At 39.5% G+C, this 19579-nt stretch overlaps 2 protein-coding genes across 2 annotated transcripts; both read right to left on the bottom strand.

Moving 5' to 3' along the window:
- Window positions 1-77: 77 nt before the first annotated feature.
- On the bottom strand, window positions 78-8946 carry LOC131473777 (serine/threonine-protein phosphatase 4 regulatory subunit 3-like). Its single transcript, XM_058651268.1, has 16 exons — window positions 8478-8946; window positions 7877-7932; window positions 7254-7352; window positions 6507-7130; window positions 5670-5747; window positions 5044-5160; window positions 4828-4944; window positions 4424-4555; window positions 4094-4205; window positions 3967-4008; window positions 3710-3868; window positions 3330-3499; window positions 3082-3221; window positions 2827-2972; window positions 2593-2726; window positions 78-2291 (listed from the first exon to the last, which is right to left on the bottom strand). Exons 1-16 carry the CDS (start codon window positions 8617-8619, stop codon window positions 2184-2186), a joined length of 2376 nt encoding a protein of 791 aa, XP_058507251.1. The 5' UTR covers window positions 8620-8946; the 3' UTR covers window positions 78-2183.
- Window positions 8947-10352: 1406 nt separating this feature from the next.
- LOC131474433 (polyribonucleotide nucleotidyltransferase 1, mitochondrial) lies at window positions 10353-18355 on the bottom strand. Its single transcript, XM_058652284.1, has 28 exons — window positions 18130-18355; window positions 17430-17490; window positions 17208-17282; window positions 16963-17068; window positions 16820-16869; window positions 16647-16710; window positions 16516-16563; window positions 16308-16421; window positions 15618-15804; window positions 15312-15363; window positions 15092-15149; window positions 14887-14983; window positions 14655-14757; window positions 14071-14141; window positions 13875-13911; window positions 13712-13778; window positions 13506-13595; window positions 13332-13385; window positions 12810-12919; window positions 12571-12642; window positions 12406-12469; window positions 12239-12322; window positions 12050-12133; window positions 11819-11925; window positions 11464-11519; window positions 11274-11352; window positions 11125-11172; window positions 10353-11043 (listed from the first exon to the last, which is right to left on the bottom strand). The coding sequence occupies exons 1-28, from the start codon at window positions 18246-18248 to the stop codon at window positions 10888-10890; spliced, it is 2313 nt and encodes a 770-aa protein (XP_058508267.1). The 5' UTR covers window positions 18249-18355; the 3' UTR covers window positions 10353-10887.
- Between the last annotated feature and the right edge of the window lie 1224 nt (window positions 18356-19579).

The raw sequence follows: 19579 nt of genomic DNA, 5'->3' as shown, positions 1-19579 counted from the left end.
ACCAAATCCAATTGGTTAGATTTGGTTTATTCCATCTCGTATCCAAATCAGCTATTAAATCAAAGCTCGATTCACAATTTCAGTGTCAGGGTCACATTTAATTCCAAAACTTATCAAATTCATACAAATGTTAAGAATGGATAGTGGTAGTAAATGCACTTGGTACAACATCATCAGTGGAGTGCATGTTGTTGACACTAACAGGAGGAAAGACAATTCACTGCTTCAGTGCTGCTGATTTCCTGAAAACCACATTGGCACTAATTTCACTCGAGTTCCAACCTTGTCGATTAGAATTTAGCCGACGGTTTAAGTTTGTGATCAAGCATTTTCTGATTACCTTACAGCGTGCTTGTCGTGAGACCTGGACAACACAACCCAGAAAATGTTTGGACCCAACACTGAAATGTGTCGCTGACCTCTGACATAGTCAAACCTGCAATTTGATGGTGGAAATTCTCAGCCAGCACAACTCTTTTACAAGCTGCACTGTATGACCTCTGGGGTTAAATCATCGTTATCATAACAAAAACAGCTTATTCATTCATGACACTCAAATTAAATTGTTAATAAAAATTAATTTACAGTTTGTGATAACAGGCCAAAAACAGCATATGTATAATGTGAACTGTGGAACTAAGCTGAATTCTTCAAAATGGATTAAAAATCTTGATGCCTCATGCCCCTTTAAACTCAAGACCGTCATTCTTCATTCACTAATAAACCTGAGATGTTCAACCAGCTCGCAGTGTTACAACACACGCGCAAACACACACACAGGGTGGGCAACTGTTTGTGTCAAATTGAGTTGTGAACCTGAGATCCATCTGAGAGGAAGATGCCGAGACTCAAAACTTAGAAAATACAAAGTGTGGACTAAATCTACTCGTCAACACACCAACCACTCAGGTTTTTCACCCAGTTAAGAGTGCAGCAACAAAATGAGGCCACTATATTCTTAAATCCTTTAAAATACAAAATTCCAGACATCCTCAAAATGTTGGCTGCAAAAATGACTTTACTGCAGTTTAATGTTATTTTTAAAACCAGCATTTTACATTGAATCAAATGAATGGGGCTGAAAGGATGACCAGAGACCCCGCCTTTTGTGCAACAAAAAAAATACACAGGTAGGCGGCCATCTCTCTCCCCTTCAAATTAAATCAAGGGCAAATGATTAAAAAGAGAACAAAAAACATCTGTACAGTACTTTTTAACAAAGACATGAAATTTCTGGCTAACACAGTCCTGTATGTGAGACATTGTGTTGTGTTCTGTGTGCGCCTCGGCCGAACAGATGCCATGGCTTCTGAGGGTATGAGTCCTGCTCCTCTGGATCTAAGTCTCAAATGTTTTCATCCTGGTATATTTTGACATGTCATCATTACCTCCTTTGTCTCTCAATGTTTTGTTTTCAGTCTTCCATATTGCCTCGGTCCTTCTAGCTCCGACAAAGGTGGACAAATCTGTGGCAGGGCAGCTCACACACTGCTTCTGCCAGTCAAGCTTTCTATAACTATAACAGCTAGTCCTGCTAGCCTGACTGGCCTGCTTCACAGTTCTCACACTGGCTGGTTGTGTTCTGGCTTTCTCCGTCTCTGGAACTCACTGGTCCGGGTTTGAGAAGGACAGAAGGAACAGTTCAAATGAGGACGTGTGAGGGCTCCTGCGAGACTGCTGTAGTACCACGGGCTTCCTTGCTACTGTTGCTATAGCAACTGCGCAGGGTTAGGCCTTGGCACAGATTTCATTGCAGCCCCTCTGGTCGGTACATAGGACGATGGAGGAGAAATGAGAAAGTAGTTCAGAAAGAGGAATGAGCTACGAGAGCAGGGGAGTATGGGATACATTTTCGAAATGATCAGGACTAAAATGGGGAATTTGGGGGTTTCCTGAAGGAAGCTGTTGGCAGAATAAAAAGTCAAAAAAAAAAATAATGAGGTGAAGGAACACTAATCGGTGTTTCTTTCCAGTTTAAGAAAAGCTCTCCATCTCCTCCCACTGAGAGAAAAGAGGAGCAGAGATCAAAAGGGACTGAGTGAGGTGGGAGCTCATCTTTGCCCATCTCCTCAGCCAGACCAATGGGTGACACAAGTTGGCCAAGGACCAATGGGACAACCAAAGGAGAGGACTGGAGGGACTCTTGTGTCTGTCCATCATGACCAAATAGAGGACAAGTAGCCTTAAGAACTCAGACGGGGACGCTTCCTTGGAGACTGCTCTTCTTCCTCGTCTTCTTCCTCCTCATCATCCTCATCGTCTGGGTAGTCCACTAAACCAACCAGTGCAGTCTAGGAGAAGGAGAAAGTGTTTAACAAAACAAGCGATGGGGAAAAAAATCCATTAAAATTCAGGTTCCTTGAACCAAAAAACGTGTTCGACGTCACCATCAGCTTTTCCTCCTTACGTGAAGAAATAAATTTGCAGCCGTCTTTTAATTAACACATTCAATTTGACAGAACCTTATTTAGGACTTGCTACATTTCAGCGCCCACCTCTTTCATGTGAACATTTTAAGTATCGGCTTCAAATCTGAGATCAGTAAATAACTGGATTTGTGAACAGCAAGCACTACTTATTGAGATGCAGTACCTTAACTGCTGGTGTGGCAGGAAGAGCAACTGTTTTGATGGAGGAAGTTGAACTGTTGTTTGGAGTGCCAGACGGTGATGAAGGAGAAATTACAGCTTTCCCGTTGTTGGCACCATTCGCTCCGTTGGCAGCTCCTGCATTAACAGTGAGAATATCACACTTGAAGAAAAGAAGCAATGCGAGGATAATTTACAGGAAGTTAAACACAGCACTACTACTGCTGCTGCTACTTACCCTTTTTGGCTTCCATGTACTTGCCATAGCTGTCAGAGAAGTCGTCCTCCATTCTCTTTTCCACGGCCTCTCCGTCATCATCCTCGTCGTCGTCATTGAACCACAACTCCTCGTCCTCATCCAATGACCGTGCATCTCTTCGATATCTAACCAGGAAATAAACAGTTAAATGTTTCCTCAATTTGATTGCACCTAGAGAGGTAGTCCTGAAAGATTTTGGTGATACAAGGCCAGATTTGAGGTTTGTCTACTGACCTGTTGAGTCTCTGACTCTGCCTGTCTTTTTCCTGCTCGTATCTGCCTTTCAAGCCCTTGAAAGTCTGGACGTACTCAATGGATTCAAGTGCTTTGTAGAAGTTATCCACGATGTGAGCGATGAGAGATTTGATGTCCTCCTGGAAAGAGAATATCACACACACACACACAATCACTCCCAGCACTGTATGAAAAAAACAATGAAAATCAACATTTCTCACTAAAGAAGCGTTTGTGTGTTGACTCACCACTTTAATGAACTCAAAGAGCTCGATGATGGCTGAGTTGAGGAGGTTGTATCGGGTGCCATTGTCAAGCAGGGCATTAATGACAGGCTCAAACAGGTTCCCTTTGATAATGTAGCGGTTGTAATACTCATCCTTTAGACCAATGATCCGCCGCATGAAACGCAGGGCACCTTTAGCAAAAACACATAACAACTTTATAAAAATGGAGCTGTGCTGGTGAATTTCAAACATGTGAGGTCAGGTGCAGAGAGTATATGCAAAAACTAATGACTGTATAGCTCCTACACAGTCATTTAGAAAGTAGTCTCACCACTGAGAACACTAACAGAAAGTAAAACAAAACACATGTGCATGCATATGAACGTTATGTGGGGACTCACAAAGGGCAAGGAAGGTGTGCTTTGAGTTCATAAGCACCAGTACTCTTCTGAGAAGATCTTTGTTCATGATGTAAGTCTTGATGTGGTAGGTGTGGTGCTCCACACAGAAGGTAAGAAGCTCCAATATCAGTGCAAGCAGCTGAGCTGTCTGAAAGTTATCTACACCAAAACAAAGCACAGATGCAAATGAGACCAGAGTAAAATGATATACATATAGACAGTTATAGACAGGTGATGGTTTGAGTAACAACAGTCACCTGGACAGACTGGGTTGATCTTAGTTGATCCCTCCTGTAGATCTAATAGACACAAGCAGGATATAATGTCAAATTACGCATTATTGTATGAAAACATTTTACCAACAGTTTATATGAAGTCACTCACCCAGATCGCCCTTTGAGTGTTTGTCATGTGCGGTGTTGGCCAGCAAAGGAGCCGTCAGGACATGCATGCAGTACTTGTAGAAGAAACTCAAAAACTCTGTCTTCTCAGTTTTCTACAAGAAAAAAAAAAAGACAAAAATGTATCAAGTTTGTGCCGTTTAGCAGAGCAAATAAGGAACATGCATCTAAGAGTCAACATGATTTTATAGGGACTCAGAATTGTAGAAAATAATTGTCCTTTTAGTCGTGTCAGGCCGTACTGATTGTTCATCAATCATAATATCTATCACCAGTCTAGTTTAGAAATCTTGTGCAGGTATGAATGTTTTACATTGGTGGAAGCCAGCATGTTCTCGGGGTCGATGAGTGTCCTGAGCAGACCCATTAGCTGGACCGCCCCTCCCAACTCTGGGTCAGAGTCACAAATCATCTGCTTGATAACAACATTTATCAGCAGGACATCCTGGAAAATAGACACAAAGAGACAGACAGAACATACGGTCAGCATGATGGAGATTATTTCAACAGTGTGCCCAAATTATAAAGAGAAATCCCAATAAAAATGACAGCCCTGCTATCAGAAATTTCTTAGCGGGGTCAATGGATACCAAATCAAAATAAGCCTACATACTAACCAGCAGCTTTTTGTAAAAAACATCAATGTACCCAAAGAACTACACTGTATGTTACGGTAAATGCAGAAATTCTTGTAGACTTCATTGTCAGGATGCTTACGTCGTCTGTCTGCTGTGGTTCCTGCATGACAAATTCCCGGACCATGGAGGGGCTGAATTCCACCAGGTAAGAGAAGATGTCTGTAGCTGCTGCCCTCACCTGCAGGTCATCCATTCCCTGAGCAGGAGAAAAGCCATAGAAAGTCATATAACCTTTTGTACCCACTTCAGCAATCAAGAAATTTGCACAAATAGCATACACATTCCTATAACATACCATGACTATTTCAAGAGCAGGTAAGATGCCTAGATTTGCCAATGTTTTGAAGAAAGCATCTCTGTTTTGCGGCTGCAACGTTTGTGAAAAAGCACAGAATTCCTTGACAAAGTTTACCTAAGTAGAAAAAAAAAACAAAAGACAGATGTAATGATTGTTCAGCATTTAACACATTGGAGCAAGCAAACGCAGAACACACCATCTCAGGATGCAAACCTTTTTTAAAAGTTAAGAGAACAACAACAACATAGACAAAGAGACTGGAATAATCTTCAAATTAACTCTCAATGAGAAGAGAATGAGGGCCACACATGAATTTCTTTGGAAAAAAAGTCAGCATTCTCAGGAAAAATGTCAGAAATCTGACTGTAATCCAAGAAGTCAGGCTATTTTGCCATTTTATTTTATATTTGGCCATAATCCTCTTCCATAGTGAGAAGCTATTAATTCCTTGCACTACAAGCTGGTCGACAAAAGAACTTGTAACAAAATCATCGACGAAATTAATGTGGAAAAAACATTAGTATATTATAATATTACAATACAATCAAGGTTTTGAGCTTCCATATCTTACAATATATTTAAAACAACATCTGTCCTCCAGATATGACACCTGTTTGACTTACAAGTTCTCTCCTTTTACTGTCATCTGTGGCTTCATCTGTGAGCTGTGCGAAGACTTCTGTTAAAAACTTCTCATCCTCCTGTAGTGCAGGGAAAAGTTGAGTTTAAATGCAATGAAACATAAGAAAATAAATAGCTTACTTGCAAAGAAGCAATAAAGGCATACAAAACTTCTTAGTGGTTTATACACACTGTCAGTTCCAAGTGCACTATTCTAACAATTAAGAAAAACACAGTCCTGAAGACTTCCCGTTAACCTTTTAACACATTTATTAGATGCCCCAAAGTTAACGAAATGGATTGACCAGCAGTTTCTGAGATACTTATTGGGTTAGACTGTAATGCAGTTTACACTATAGCAATAACTGTATGGTAGAAAATTTATTTCTAATAACACACCTCACACAAGCTCCCATTAATGTCCACTGGAAAATAAAATGGATTGCACAACAGTTTATTAACCCATCAAATGTATTTTCTACTTTTAATGGGTCATTTATCATAATACAAGATAAAACAAAACTTGTCATAAAATGTAAAGCCTCCAAAGCCTAGGTTATTTACAAGTAGATTGTCACAATTTGTTCAATAGTGGAACACGTTATCATTAAGTGTGTGCTGTTATTGAACTACAGCAAGTACTATGGCACATTACAGTAAGTAGAGGTACAATGGAAAATGTGCCATTAGCCAAAAGGAGAATGTACATTTAAGAAAATACTGTTTACAAGTGTTACCACCTTGCAGTGATTTAAGGTCAGTAAAAAACAATTACATTAGGGCTTGTTGATAAATTGTGCCTACAAGATTAATACAAGTTACTGAGTTTGGGTCCTCACCTGCAACATACTGACAATCTCCACCTTGTTGAAGAAAATGAAGGAGTTGAGTGTGGACAGGAAGTTCTCCTCAAAGAGAGATGGTGTGGGCAGGATGATGTCCTGGATGTACTGCACCCGGTAGGTCTGGTGGATCTTCTGACGTAGCTCAGAGTCTGTGATGGGGATCACCTCCTTAAACTTTGCAGTCTTGGTCAAGAACTCCCGGTGCCGTTTAGGCTGAACCAGTGCGGGGTCATACTCAAGGCAGCCAACCACATCCATGATACAGTCATCAGAAAACATCACCTCAAAGAGGGCTGCTTTATTGAGGAACAAGACACCTCGGACAATCTCATAAAGGTGATGCAAGCCCTCCCTGTTGTCCAGGTCCTCACATACTCTGAAGAGACCAAGGAGTTTCTTAATGTAGCCCTCACTCATCAGGGCTAAGGCAAGTTTTTCCCTACGGATGGGAGAGGACAGGACAGAGGTGACCAGGTCAGCTATCTCTTCCAGTCGGCTAAGCTCGCATGGAGGGAGCTCCACAAGGTGGCTTGTCTCTGGAATCTCCTCAAAGCGCTCCTCCTCCGACTCATCTATGGGGTCCTGGGTGATGTCAAGGGCAGGGTCCTTGCCTTGAACCTAAGTATTGCATGGGCAGAAAATATAAAATTAAAAATAATACAAATACTAGTGCAAACTTCAGCACTGGCAAACTAGCACCATCACTAAAACAATGACTTGCTAAAACTGGATTGTTTTTACCTGACAAATCTTCTCCCAGATCTCATCACAGCCAGCCTTCTCTTGGAAACTGAGAGCAAGGTCATAGTTATCTGCTTCTGACCAGACAATTAATGTGTCCTTGAAAGAGAAGGACAAAAGATTAAATTGTGCCCAAAAAAATGATTACAAGACACACTGAAAGATCATTGCATACACTCTCAGTGAGGTTACATATAACACCACAAAATGTTTTGGGTTTTTTAAGCTATACACAAGCTCTTTCACTCTGAAGACATTTTAACAATACATGCTGCCTCTCACACTAAACAAACATTATGCTGTCCTGTTCATACAAACTACATAACACGCTTCTACTACTTCCTCACAGCAAGGACTTTAAACTGTTAAAAAGAAGCGTGACTGTGTTGCAATTACTACTGATATGTTGTAACATGCCCTTCTACTTTCATGTTTACTATTTGACCACACTGAACACTGAAATAACACTGACTTCACTTCCTTATACCAAAACAATCACTGTCCAGCAACATGTTCAAATGACCAATTATTACAATTTGACACCAACATCTCAGAATGAGAATCAACTACTGTACGTGCACATGCCCTTTGTAGCTGACGCAGACAAATTAAGTCGGTGTTACCTGTTGTTTCTGATATGCAGTGTTCGGGCTTATCTTCGACTCCAACAGTAGAGACCCTACAACACAGATGACCAATTTGTTTTAAATGTTTCAGCAAAGATCACCAAATGATAACAATCCCTTGTTTGCAATGGCCCATTGTGACACGCGAGCATTTCAGGGAGAGCCGATAAAGTACAGACAAAATAGAAATTTAGAGACCTCATATCCCCCCCAAAGCCAAGCAAATTATTCAATATTATATGTGATCCGTGTATGCGCACATCATACTGTTTTACTTCTCTGTGTAATGAGTTAGTACGTTTAAGAGCAGACTTTGAGGCCCCCCATGCTACTGAGATCCAGTCGCCTGCTTGACAAACGAACTGGCTTGCACCAGCTACTCACTACATTAATATCGATTTAACCTCAAACAAATCTGTCATTGATGGCATCAGCGAGTGGATACCATTGAATTAGTTGGCTGTAGCAACGTCTGAAAGAGCAAGTTAATCAAGTAAACACATTAGCCAAACGAGACATTGTGGCCGAGAAACCAAGAGTTAGCGCGCTAAAGTTAGCTACCGTAACATCATAGCGGCAATGCTAACTGGGAACTTACCATCGGATTCGGCCCGAACTAATAACGAAATTCCTTTCAAGCGTTCAACAAAGGTCGAAGAAACGTGCCCGGTGCCCCGATCATCCCATTGACGGTCTTCGTTTAGAGTATATACTTTCACTCGCCGCCGAGTGTCCGACATGGTTAACCGAGTCGGAGCTAGCTAGGTGCTAACAAGCTATCACTTCACCCCGTCTACTGTTTTCCTAGCCTCGATCTGTTAACTTTGTTTCCACCCGCATGTTACAAAACATGCACGTCTTAGCAAAGTTCACAATAAGAATAAGTGTACCCGTCGCTATTCACAGACGCATTACGTTTACGGTGTAAAACAGCTCAAAGGGAGGCTTGATAATAAAGTATAAATTCACACTGAGCACAAGAACTCCTATGGCCTCCTTGCTAACGTCCACAGACCGCCATCTTGTAATCCGATCTTGTGTTCTTTTTCTTCCTCGACGTCAATCAAGCGCTCGCTGCTCCGGGGTCTCCCCCTCCCATCGAAACCATCCAATGGCAGAGCTGCTGCTCCACAGGTACTACGCGTCACCTACAGGGGAACAAAGTGAAAATAAATAACAAACAAATAATAGCGGCAGTCTGTATATGCTAATGTTTAAAACAGATGATATTTAATAGGATTTGTTTTTTATTAATCACTGTGACAATATAGTATTGCCAACCTGCTCAGATAGATAGATAGATAGATAGATAGATAGATAGCAAACCATTTGACAGATAAGTGAATATAAAAGGTGGAAAATGTTGATGTGGCCGGTCTGGGCCGCTTTTCGACAGCACAAGATGGCGGGCCTTCGTAAACGCAAAGTCTTCAATTACTTATAAGAGGCAACAAAAAGTCTTCCTCTTCTTCTACTTCTTTTTCTTTGTTCCAAGTCATCAAAGTTCTCTTGCCTTTGAAAGAGTTTGGTGGGAGGTAGTGTATGAGAGATGAGCGGTGGCTTGTTATCTGTCATATTTCCACTGATTTCTCTTGCATTTCTCGTTCAAACACCACCAACATTGGCACTGCATACACCTGAGTAAGGCACCTGCCCTGAGTAAGGCACCTGCCAAGTCTGGAGTAGCAGAAGAGGGCACAAACTCTTACAGAGGCCCTCGGTCCGACTAGAGAAAATGATTATACCACTTAGCATTATTTCACAGTGCAGAGTCTGTAGTTTGTATTATTCAGAATAAAATCCAGTTCACAGCTGTAAAATTTAAGATGTTTGTAGTTTAAAGCGATCTTCAATTTCAATTACTTGGAGGCTGCATCTTCATTTAGTGGCTGTTGAAAAAATATTTTACATATGCATGGTCAGATACTATTTTAGGGTTCAAATGCATCTCTCAAACACTCAAAACATTTCAGTACATTCTTATACAACAATTTTTTACAGTCTATAACCTAAATCATCAAGAGGCACCAGCGTCAGAGCTGTACATCTCACCAGTGTGTGTGTGAAACTGTCTCTTCACCAAATTATTTCAGTGCCTGTGAACTAAACCCTGCACGTCTGGAAGTTGTCATCACGAGTCTTCATCTTTCGTTGAGGAACATTTTATTACTTTTTTTTTTCAGTAGTTTTTGAATTTGCAATACATGTGTACTGTTTTTACTTCACCCTGTGTTGTAACCTTTCTTTAATCTATAGAGCTAATTCTAAGGGAAGATACTCCTTAAAGGTAACACCCAGTCTGTTTGTCAGTTTGAGTTACCAGGCAACGCATGTATCAATATTTACTTTAAACAAAATATAGTTTAAAATTAATTTATTGGCTTTTATTCATTGAGGATGAGATTTTTGAGTCAAAATCAAGTAAGGTTTGTGCACATTTGACATTTCTTGCTAAGAGTGACTGACACTACAATGCAACAGTCATAATTTTATTTACGAATCAAACAAAAAATGAATATATAAAACCATAATTAGACATTTGCTTTACAGTAGTACTGAGCCAGCTACTGAGCTATTCATTTTACGTACGTTTTCACTGACTTTCATCAGTTTGTTCCATGTATGCTGGGTAAACGCGGATGGGTGACTGTGTTGAGGGAAGATATAGGAAAATCCAACCAGACAAACAGATGCTGTGAAAATAGGCCACCATTAAAGGGTATTTTTTAAAAGTACAACACGTGTTCCACTCATTCTCTTTAGAGGGTTCCTCTCAGTTTGTGCACATTTCCACAGTATAAGTAGGACGCTGAATTTGATGAGATGCACTTCATTCCAGAGGAGGTGACTTCACGGCCATTCCAACAACAACTCTGCAACATTCTTTAGGTTCAACTCTGGAACAGTTTGTGGGAAAAACTGAAGATCTTGGTTTGGTATATTTTTCAAAAGTCAGTTATTAAAAAAAAAGAAAAAAAATCATTAAGTTGGCTTGCTGTGCTGGCACGTCACAAATCAGTGTTGGTTGTGGTGCTGTTGCTTGGACCCATGGAGATACTCTGTTTATCACTCATTGTCTTCACGACAGTTGCAGCAGGAGACTGGAGCACCTTACGTGAAAGTCTCATTCTGCCGTCTGTTGGGTCTCGGCCAAAGTACTTGACCTGTTGGCAGAACTCCAGTTAGAGACAAGCAGCCCAACATGTAAACACTGGGAGGACATTTTGACACATCTGGACACATACCTGTATCTGCTGCCCCACCTCTAACCCCAAAGCAGTCGGGTGTTTAATCTACAGCAGGGGAAAAAAAAAAATCAACGAAATTACACACAAGTACTGATTTGATTCTTAAAGATACAGGCAATGGGTATACGGAGGTAAAATTCACTGACCCTTTTATGGTCAAGTTGTGAGTTGTGGAGCAGGACAGCGTTCATGTTGGGATACAGTTTCACCATCACACCAATGTCCCTGTAGCAGGAGCAGGAAACACTATTAGCAGCAGTTTGAGGCATCAACGTCTCAGGGACAGAATATTTAAAATGACTGGTTTAAAGTAAATAATACAACATATTAGTTTACCTTATTTCTGTGATTGTTGCTGTGTAGATAGAACCAAACTCCAGCTGTAGCTCTTGCTGCACAACAAAACAAAGAAATACAAATAGTCGACAGGGGCCAATGTTTTATTACAACTATAGTACAGTTTTTTTTCTCTCAACCCTGGTCCTGGAGACCCATTGTCTGCAGGACTAGGATTGAGAAACCCTGATGTAGTATATTTCAAATACAAAATATTTCATCCACTAATACAAAATATTAAATACAACCCATGTAGGTGAAATGACACATAGTTGAACATGCTGTATTTTCAGTTTACACGTCTGTCATGAGTTGTCAAACCAATTCCAGTGACTGTGCAGTGGTGGAGACTTACATCATCTTTGCAGATCTCACTGATGAAGTCTTGAGCTTCGTTCATGGCTCCCGGCGATGGAGCGAATACAGAGAAAGTCTCCTCATCCACCTGACTTATTGTCACACCTTAACAGAAAATACAAATAGTTAATTTTGTGTAAATGAAAAAAGACTAATCTAATGATTGGTAACTATCATACCAGGTTAGTTTTTTTTTTGATTAACTTTAGTTTAGTAACACAAGTATTACCTGTTTGAGCCTGTAACCTGCGGAGGTTGTATCCTCCTGGACCAACAAAGCGAGCTCGTCTAGACACTGGCACCCGGACGTTTTCTGGAGCAGAATCAGCAGTCAATCAAACAATGTTTGTTAAATTTAAAGTAATCCTTCCTTTTTAAAAATACATATTCATTCATAAATATGTAACACAACACCCACCAACAACCGGTCCATTCTCTTTTCTAGTTTGTCTTGGCTTTGCTATACATTTGTTCATGATGCCTAAGATTTCCCTCTTTGCCACTGAAACGGTAACAGAAACAAAGACAATCAACACACAGAACACACAGTGTGAAATATGAAGTTTCATTGCCTTCTGGAATTACCTGTGGCCTGTTGGATAGCCTCCATGACCACCTTCAGAGGCAGACCTGGAATCTTCACATCAGCCTAAAGGACAGACAGATTATTATGTGACATCTTTGTGTGTCAGTTTAATTTGTTTTTGTGATACGGATACATCATTTCAGTAGAAAAGTTATTAGCAGAACCTGCAAAGCATTGATGCCCTTGCTTGTTCCTGCCAGTTTGAAGTCCATGTCTCCAAGGTAATCCTCGATTCCCTGTTTAAAATTTGATAATAAGCTTTTACTGAACATCTTCAAAAAAAAACAAAAACTTAAGCAGTAACAGGTTTGATTTATACTGCAATTTCAGTTTTCAGTTTTCAGTTTTCTCCTTGTAGGTGATAAACGATTGATCACACATTATGCTACAGTGCTGTATGTACCAGAATATCAGTTAGTATTCTGTAGTCTTGCATCTCAGCAGGTTTCTCTTCACTGGCCTGAGAGATGAGGCCAATGGCAACACCTGCTACAGCAGAGGAGATGGGAACACCTGCAACACAGATATGGACACACGAGAGCTTCAAATCACAACACAACATCACACATCTATTCATATTTAAATGGTGGTCTCTGTTTGCTTTGAACTGTATAATAATAAAACAAAACAATGTCATCCAGCATAAATATTCTTTGCACTTTTCTTTTTCATGGTGGGTTAAAAATAGAGACTTTATTACTGGAAAAATCACCAGACCTGTAAATGATTTGCCGATATTAAAAACAATTGGTAAATATTGTAAAAATTGCAAGTGCAGTACATTAACAAAGCATGTGACTGGGTTGGGTTATATAAGCACACCATGTGATTTGTACTGCACGTCACAAAAACCATTATTGTGAATAACTGCTAATATTTTAAAAAACAATACATTTTACAACAGAACAAGAGTGGTCACTGATACCTGCATCCATTAGTGCCAGGCTCCCGCTACATGCTGAAGCCATTGAGGAGGATCCTGAAAGAAGGAAGAGAGAGAGAGAGAAAGAGAGGTGAACATAGATGAAGAGAAAAGCACTTCAGACACACATTGGTCAAATTCCTTGGGTTGACTGTATTGTTTTGTCACCATGCTCACCATTTGACTCCAGCACCTCAGCAGTTACTCTAATCGTGAATGGGAAGTCTTTAGGAATGACAGGTCTCAGAGCCTTTTCAGCCAGTGCCCCTGTGAACACATCAAATACATAAATAAATAATAACAAATAATCACAGATAAGGAAGAAGCAGTTGCTTGAATGACACTGAATCCCCGTCAAACATGCACTTTTATTTAGTACAAACCATGACCAAGCTCTCTCCTGCTCATTCCTCCCATCTTTCCAGTTTCATTGGTTGCATATGGAGGGAACTGAAATGAAAGGTATTAATATTGATTTTCAGGTCCAACAATTACAGCTAATATATAATGTATGGTACTTGAACCTATGGAAAGGTTTGACCTCACCTCGTAATGAAGCATGAAGTTTTTGTCCTTGATGCCACTGCAGAGAAAAGTGTCTTAGTTTATTCAGTGTGGATAATTTGCCACACAGGACAATAATTATCCAAACACGAGGGGATGATACCAGAAATATTTTTTATTCATACTCTGCCAAATGTCCTAATGTTGTGAAAAGCATGAACGTGTGTTTGCATTGTACCTCAAAGCTGTGGTGATAATGTCTGCTTTGATACTGGATTCCAAGGAATCAAATGTGATGCTGCACAGCACCTGCAGGAAACAGAGGAGCATGATGACTGGGCTATAACCTATGCTGAGCAACAGCGCCCCCTGCAGCCAAAAGAGTTAGGAAAGTTCTCATGTACAAGAAATAAAAAAAAATCTAAAGTCTTGGCCAGAGTTCAGGCTGCAAAGTCCCACTTATTCAACTGAAACGTGGCAAAAAAAAGTGTATGTTCCTCATCATCCCATCCCCAGATTCCCAAAATGTTGAATGAAAAACACGCCAAACTCTTAAGAAGGTTTGCTTGCTGAATATCAGAGATAAATCTGTGTACCATCAACATGATTTTGAAGCTCTTTGTAAAGGTAAACCATTGTTTAGTTGCTTTACAACTTTTCGACTTTTGTATATCTAATAAATTGTATATATTCACAATTAAATCAAAACAAAGAATTCAAACAATTAAACACATTTCCCCTGGATTGCAACAAACACTGCTGAACATTTTTAATGTTTCTAATTAAAGTGAAATGTATGTGGTCTTCGTGTGCTTTACACACCTGTGTTTGTCCTCTTTGAAAGAGAGCTGAGCCATGGAGTGGCTTAAAGAGGTCTACGTCACAAGTAATGTTCCTCAGAGCGGTCAGTTCCCTCCCATCACACCTTCACACACAGCAGAAAGTAGAACACATTGATATCATACACTGCAACGCACCATATGCATCACGTATGCAGGCATATCAGGTGTCATTAGATTTTATATACATTAATTTCACCATGACCAGTACTTACCTCCTGTACTCTTTTAGCACTAAATTGCGGAATATTTCTCTGCTCACAGAGCTGAAGGACTCAATGACTTCAAAAGCCTCAGCCTGAGGGAATTTTTCTACATAAGAAAGAGAAGATTTTGTACACATAAAATTGAGCATTGTGTAACACTATCTAGAGAGAGCTGCAGCATTATTTGAAACACACAATGTCGAGTATGACTCACCCTTTAGCTCTTCTTCTGTTTCGAGTCGAATTTTGTTGATGGCTTCATCTCTAGAAATCTATAAACATTTTTATTAACAACCCAATAAAAAGATATAGGCTGCTTGTTATTACCAACATACTGACAAGAAAACACAACCCGCTACAATATGATCACATGAGAAATCTAACACCGAAGGACGTAAATTTGGATCAACATATTGTCAGAGGTCAGACTTTACCTTATCATGGGAATAATCTGTGAAAACAGCATAGATCCTCTCAGAAGCTAATCTGCAAGAAAAGAAACACATATTTTACTTTAAAAAGCTTTTTAACTCTAACCCACTTGTGCCAGTTCTGATAAATAAATTGCTGACATGTAAGTGAATCCACTACTTAAAAAGTCTGCCTTTGTCTAATTTACAAACAGTGTCATCCAGAAAAAAAATCTCTGTAATCTCCAGTTGTATTAAAAAAAAAACATCTATATACAGTCTTGTTTAAATCATCTTCATCACACTGAACCTATGGAAAACAGTTCTTACTGTCTGACATGTTGCACGATGTCTGTCGGGGCTGAGAAGACCTTAACCGGGGTGCGTTTGGTGACTTTCTGTTCTCGGACCAGCTGCTGGATGGCAAGTATGATCTGCTGCGTGTGTTTGACGCCCACCTTCAGCGCATGACAGAAGTCCTGCTGAAGCACATTCTCAGCCGATGCCTCAATCATCACTGGCAGATAGAGACTCATATTAAAGAAGTGTTGTGTGACTAGACTAAACTAAAAGAGATACTAATCAATAGTGTGTGATCATTTTATTTACCTTTTGGTTTTGCTTTATGACAACTGAACTTATGTAGCAGGTCTTCTTTAAAAAATTGTGATAAGACCTTGTGTGTATGCCCTGCAGATGTTATTGTGTTGATTGTTTTACATTGTTAGATTTTTTTCTTTTATATTAATTACTATTCATGTATTGAATTGTACTTCTATGTTTTGTATATGAGAACCTCCAATGCTGAATTTATCCATAAGTGAACAAGTAGAAGTAAATAACTAAAATGTTGTCCATGTTTGTAATAACTTGTACAGGGAACATTAGTGAGGCAATTGTGCATTTTTAAATATAATATTTTGGGAAACAACTAAGAACTAAAATAACATCTTTTGTCTTTTCAGTTGAAAAACACATAATCAAGCTTCAGCGTGGAGTTCATAATGATTACCAACTTACCCACTTGACTGCTGGGAGATCCAGCCACAATCAGATTAAGAGTGCTGGAAGTCATCTCTGCCCTGGTGGGGTTGATCAACAACTGTCCGTCTAGCATGCCCACACGCACAGCACCTGTGGAAACACAAAGTCTCGAGTAGTCAGAAGACGTATAAACCAAAACATGTGAACAGGCATAATAATAATAATAATATTATGCTCTTCTCACCTATGGGTCCATTCCAAGGGATGTCGGACAGCGCCAGAGCAGCAGAAGCTTTAATGAATGACAATAATGTTTTAGCTAATAATAATGATCACTGCTATTTTGAAAACACAGATTGCTGAATTTGAACTCACCTGCATTGATAGCCAGCACATCTGGATCATTGACACCATCCACCGCGAGAAGGTTACAAAGGATCTTCAGGAAACACACACACATGCATTAGATGGACAATACTGTTTTTGTTCAGCATGTAATGAAGGTGAAAAAAACAATAACAGTGAAGGAACGTTCACACTGAACTGACCTGAGTGTCATAAAAGTAACCAGAAGGGAAAAGTGGTCTAATTGACCTGTCTAAGAATGAGAAAAACAATTCACAGTTAAACTTCCGTACACATACCTGGTCATCAATAATACACACATGACAAAGCAGATGTATCAAGTTACCTATTAGTCTGCTGGTGAGGATCTCATTATCGGTGGTGCCCAACTCTCGTCTCAAGTAGTTAGTGGGGATTCGACCTGCAGCAGCTGCTTTTTGTCTGTAGTCCACCTGTCAATCAATCAAAAGATGCAAAGTCTGAGATCATCTTACTCTTAAAAAAAATATTTTTATTATTATTATTTCAAGTCCAGACCAACAGCTCTGAATGACTTCAGAGTCATTTGGGAGTGTTATTTGGAGTCCTTACCACAAGAGGCATGAACTGAGATGGCGAGGGCTTGGTTTTGCTTACAGCAGTCGCCATCACGGAGGTATCCCCAAACTTCAGACATAGAAACAGAGGGAACAGGAGGCAAAAAAACACTCAAAAATGAAAATACAGGTTCTGTATTAGTACTTAGTTTGTCTATAAGTTTAAAGAGATCATTTGTAATTTAAGTATCAAATGTTTATTTATTTTTTTCAGTACCTGTACCACAGCAGATCCATCAGCAAAGCGGGCAAATGTCCCCGTAGAAATCTCTAGTTTCCTACAGAAACAATAAGATCACAGCACATCATGAAACGCAAATCACTCTTGTGATCACATGCAATCTCTATAGTTGTGTCACTTTTTTACATAATATTTTGGGGATTTTATGGTGTAAACACACCACTTGCAGCAAATATCTATTTCTCGATTTCATTAACTTCAACTGAAAAAATGTCCCAGTGTATACATTACACATGCAAAGGGATGAAGTGATTCCTCTAATAGGTTCTGAACGAAAATTAAGCAGAGGCAGACACTTGTTTCTATGAGACAAAGCAGATAATTAAACCAAGTTAACCTGTCATCCACCACAAACCATAAGCTTTTAGAGTGGCTCCTGAGTTTATCCTGGACCAGAACAATCAGCAAGCTCATACTTGTGTTTAGGTGACATATCTCACACCAAGGACACGAGGTGTTTCTTGGTATATTTATGGAATAAAACGCAGCAGTTAATTGGCCTTTGAATAAATAATATTTAACAAAATACAGTACGTGTTCTGCCCTTAAGATACCACGTACAGTCCGTCTGTCTCAGTTGGTTTCCGGTTAAAAGAGTGAAGGTGTTTTTAAAATCAAATGAACTGCTTTTTTATTCACAATCACTAAAAGAAAGAGAATCAGAAAGTCAACTCACTTTTCCCCAAGGTTCACTGTCACTCTTCGCGCGTTTGCATGGCTGTTGTAAACACTCTGATGGCACAGACGGACATGAATGCGGGCAAACGAAGGCCCCAGCCGCAACAAATAACTCATATTTACAAGAAATCACCAACAAAATATGATCTTTACAGTTTAGATAGGCGTATGGAGGCTTCCATGACAGTCCACAGCATGTACAGAACGACGCACGCTGATTGGACCAAACCCAGTCAAGGTGTAACACCAAAATGTGTCCGTACCACTCGACGCAGAACAGTTCCACTTTCCTTCGCTATGGATCTCACTCTCTTCATTCTTTTTTCAAACACAGGTAACTCTGTTTTGAGGTCACTGGTGTCGTTTTAACCACTCTTACACTGTTGTTATTTAACCTCACTGTACATTTGTATGTTTGTACGCGTTAGATTACAGAGTAATTAGAATACTGGAGTCAAATTTCTGCTGATTTTGATTGGCAGCAGAAATGTGAGGGCATACTCATCAGATAATGAGCCCATAATGTTTGAGTTAGTTTTTATTATTTGAACAATGATGATTTGATGTATTAAATTTAAAAAATTGATTCCGTAATTTATGTTTCCAAATCTTGGTCCATGAGGGCTGATTTAAAAGGACATTGCCGAATATGGTATTTACACACTGACGCCCCTGGGCAGTAGCAATGTAATACTTATACAGCTTCTATAAGTAAACCTTAATGCAGAGACATAACAGCATAAAAAGGACATACAACACATATTTAATAACAAATAATTTCTTTCCCTCTCATAGTGCTTTATTTACTTGTACATGATACAATAATAAATTAATACCAAGCACACATGGAAAGAGCAGGATGAGGCTTGGATCTTGTGGAAACAATGAAACAATCTGAATTTGCATTATATCATGATACAAGGTGCCAAAATATCTGAGAAAGCAAAAGGTCACCCAGTATTATGAGATTTGGCACCTTGAGAAAGATAAATAAGTGGAATCATTGTTAGGACAGACTTGAGAAAGTTGGACAAAAACAGGAAGCAGGATTTTGTCATCTAATAATTGTGTTGAGAATAGGTGTTCATTCATTGTTTTACTGTTTTTAAATTTAGGATGATCTGTTTGTACACAAGGTGAAAAATGTACTCCCGCTGATCAGCTTTGATATCAGTATGGAAAATGTACTCTTGTGATCTTATCCAAAGAGTCTTCTTGTCTGTAAATATGGTGGGAGCTACAATCACTGCAACTTCTGGCTGCACTGGTTCCTTTGGTAAATGTATCAATTGGGCAATGATGAGTCAAATATAACCCTCATGAATGAAATAAAAGTCAATAGTGAAGCAGAGACAACCTTTATGTCTCAAAGTAGGAGCAGCCGTCTACTTTCAATATGATCATTTGAAATTTAACTTGCAAAAGAAAACAAGTGAAACTGTCTTTTA

Source organism: Solea solea, chromosome 15 (genome assembly GCF_958295425.1).
Source record: "Solea solea chromosome 15, fSolSol10.1, whole genome shotgun sequence".
Taxonomy (NCBI): domain Eukaryota; kingdom Metazoa; phylum Chordata; class Actinopteri; order Pleuronectiformes; family Soleidae; genus Solea; species Solea solea.
The sequence above is the reverse complement of the archived record's forward strand: the minus strand, read 5'-3'. Positions and strand labels throughout refer to the sequence as shown.

Coding starts and splice junctions, on each gene's coding strand:
- LOC131473777 (XM_058651268.1), bottom strand. CDS start 8,619: ATGTCGGACACTCGGCGGCGAGTGAAAGTATATACTCTAAACGAAGAC. Junction 4,009..4,093: donor ACACTCAAAGGGCGATCTGG/GTGAGTGACTTC, acceptor TGTGTCTATTAG/ATCTACAGGAGGGATCAACT. Junction 2,973..3,081: donor CAGAGTCAGAGACTCAACAG/GTCAGTAGACAA, acceptor TTTCCTGGTTAG/ATATCGAAGAGATGCACGGT.
- LOC131474433 (XM_058652284.1), bottom strand. CDS start 18,248: ATGAGTTATTTGTTGCGGCTGGGGCCTTCGTTTGCCCGCATTCATGTC. Junction 17,491..18,129: donor ACAGTGAACCTTGGGGAAAA/GTGAGTTGACTT, acceptor TTGTTTCTGTAG/GAAACTAGAGATTTCTACGG. Junction 13,779..13,874: donor ACTTCATGCTTCATTACGAG/GTGAGGTCAAAC, acceptor CTTTCATTTCAG/TTCCCTCCATATGCAACCAA.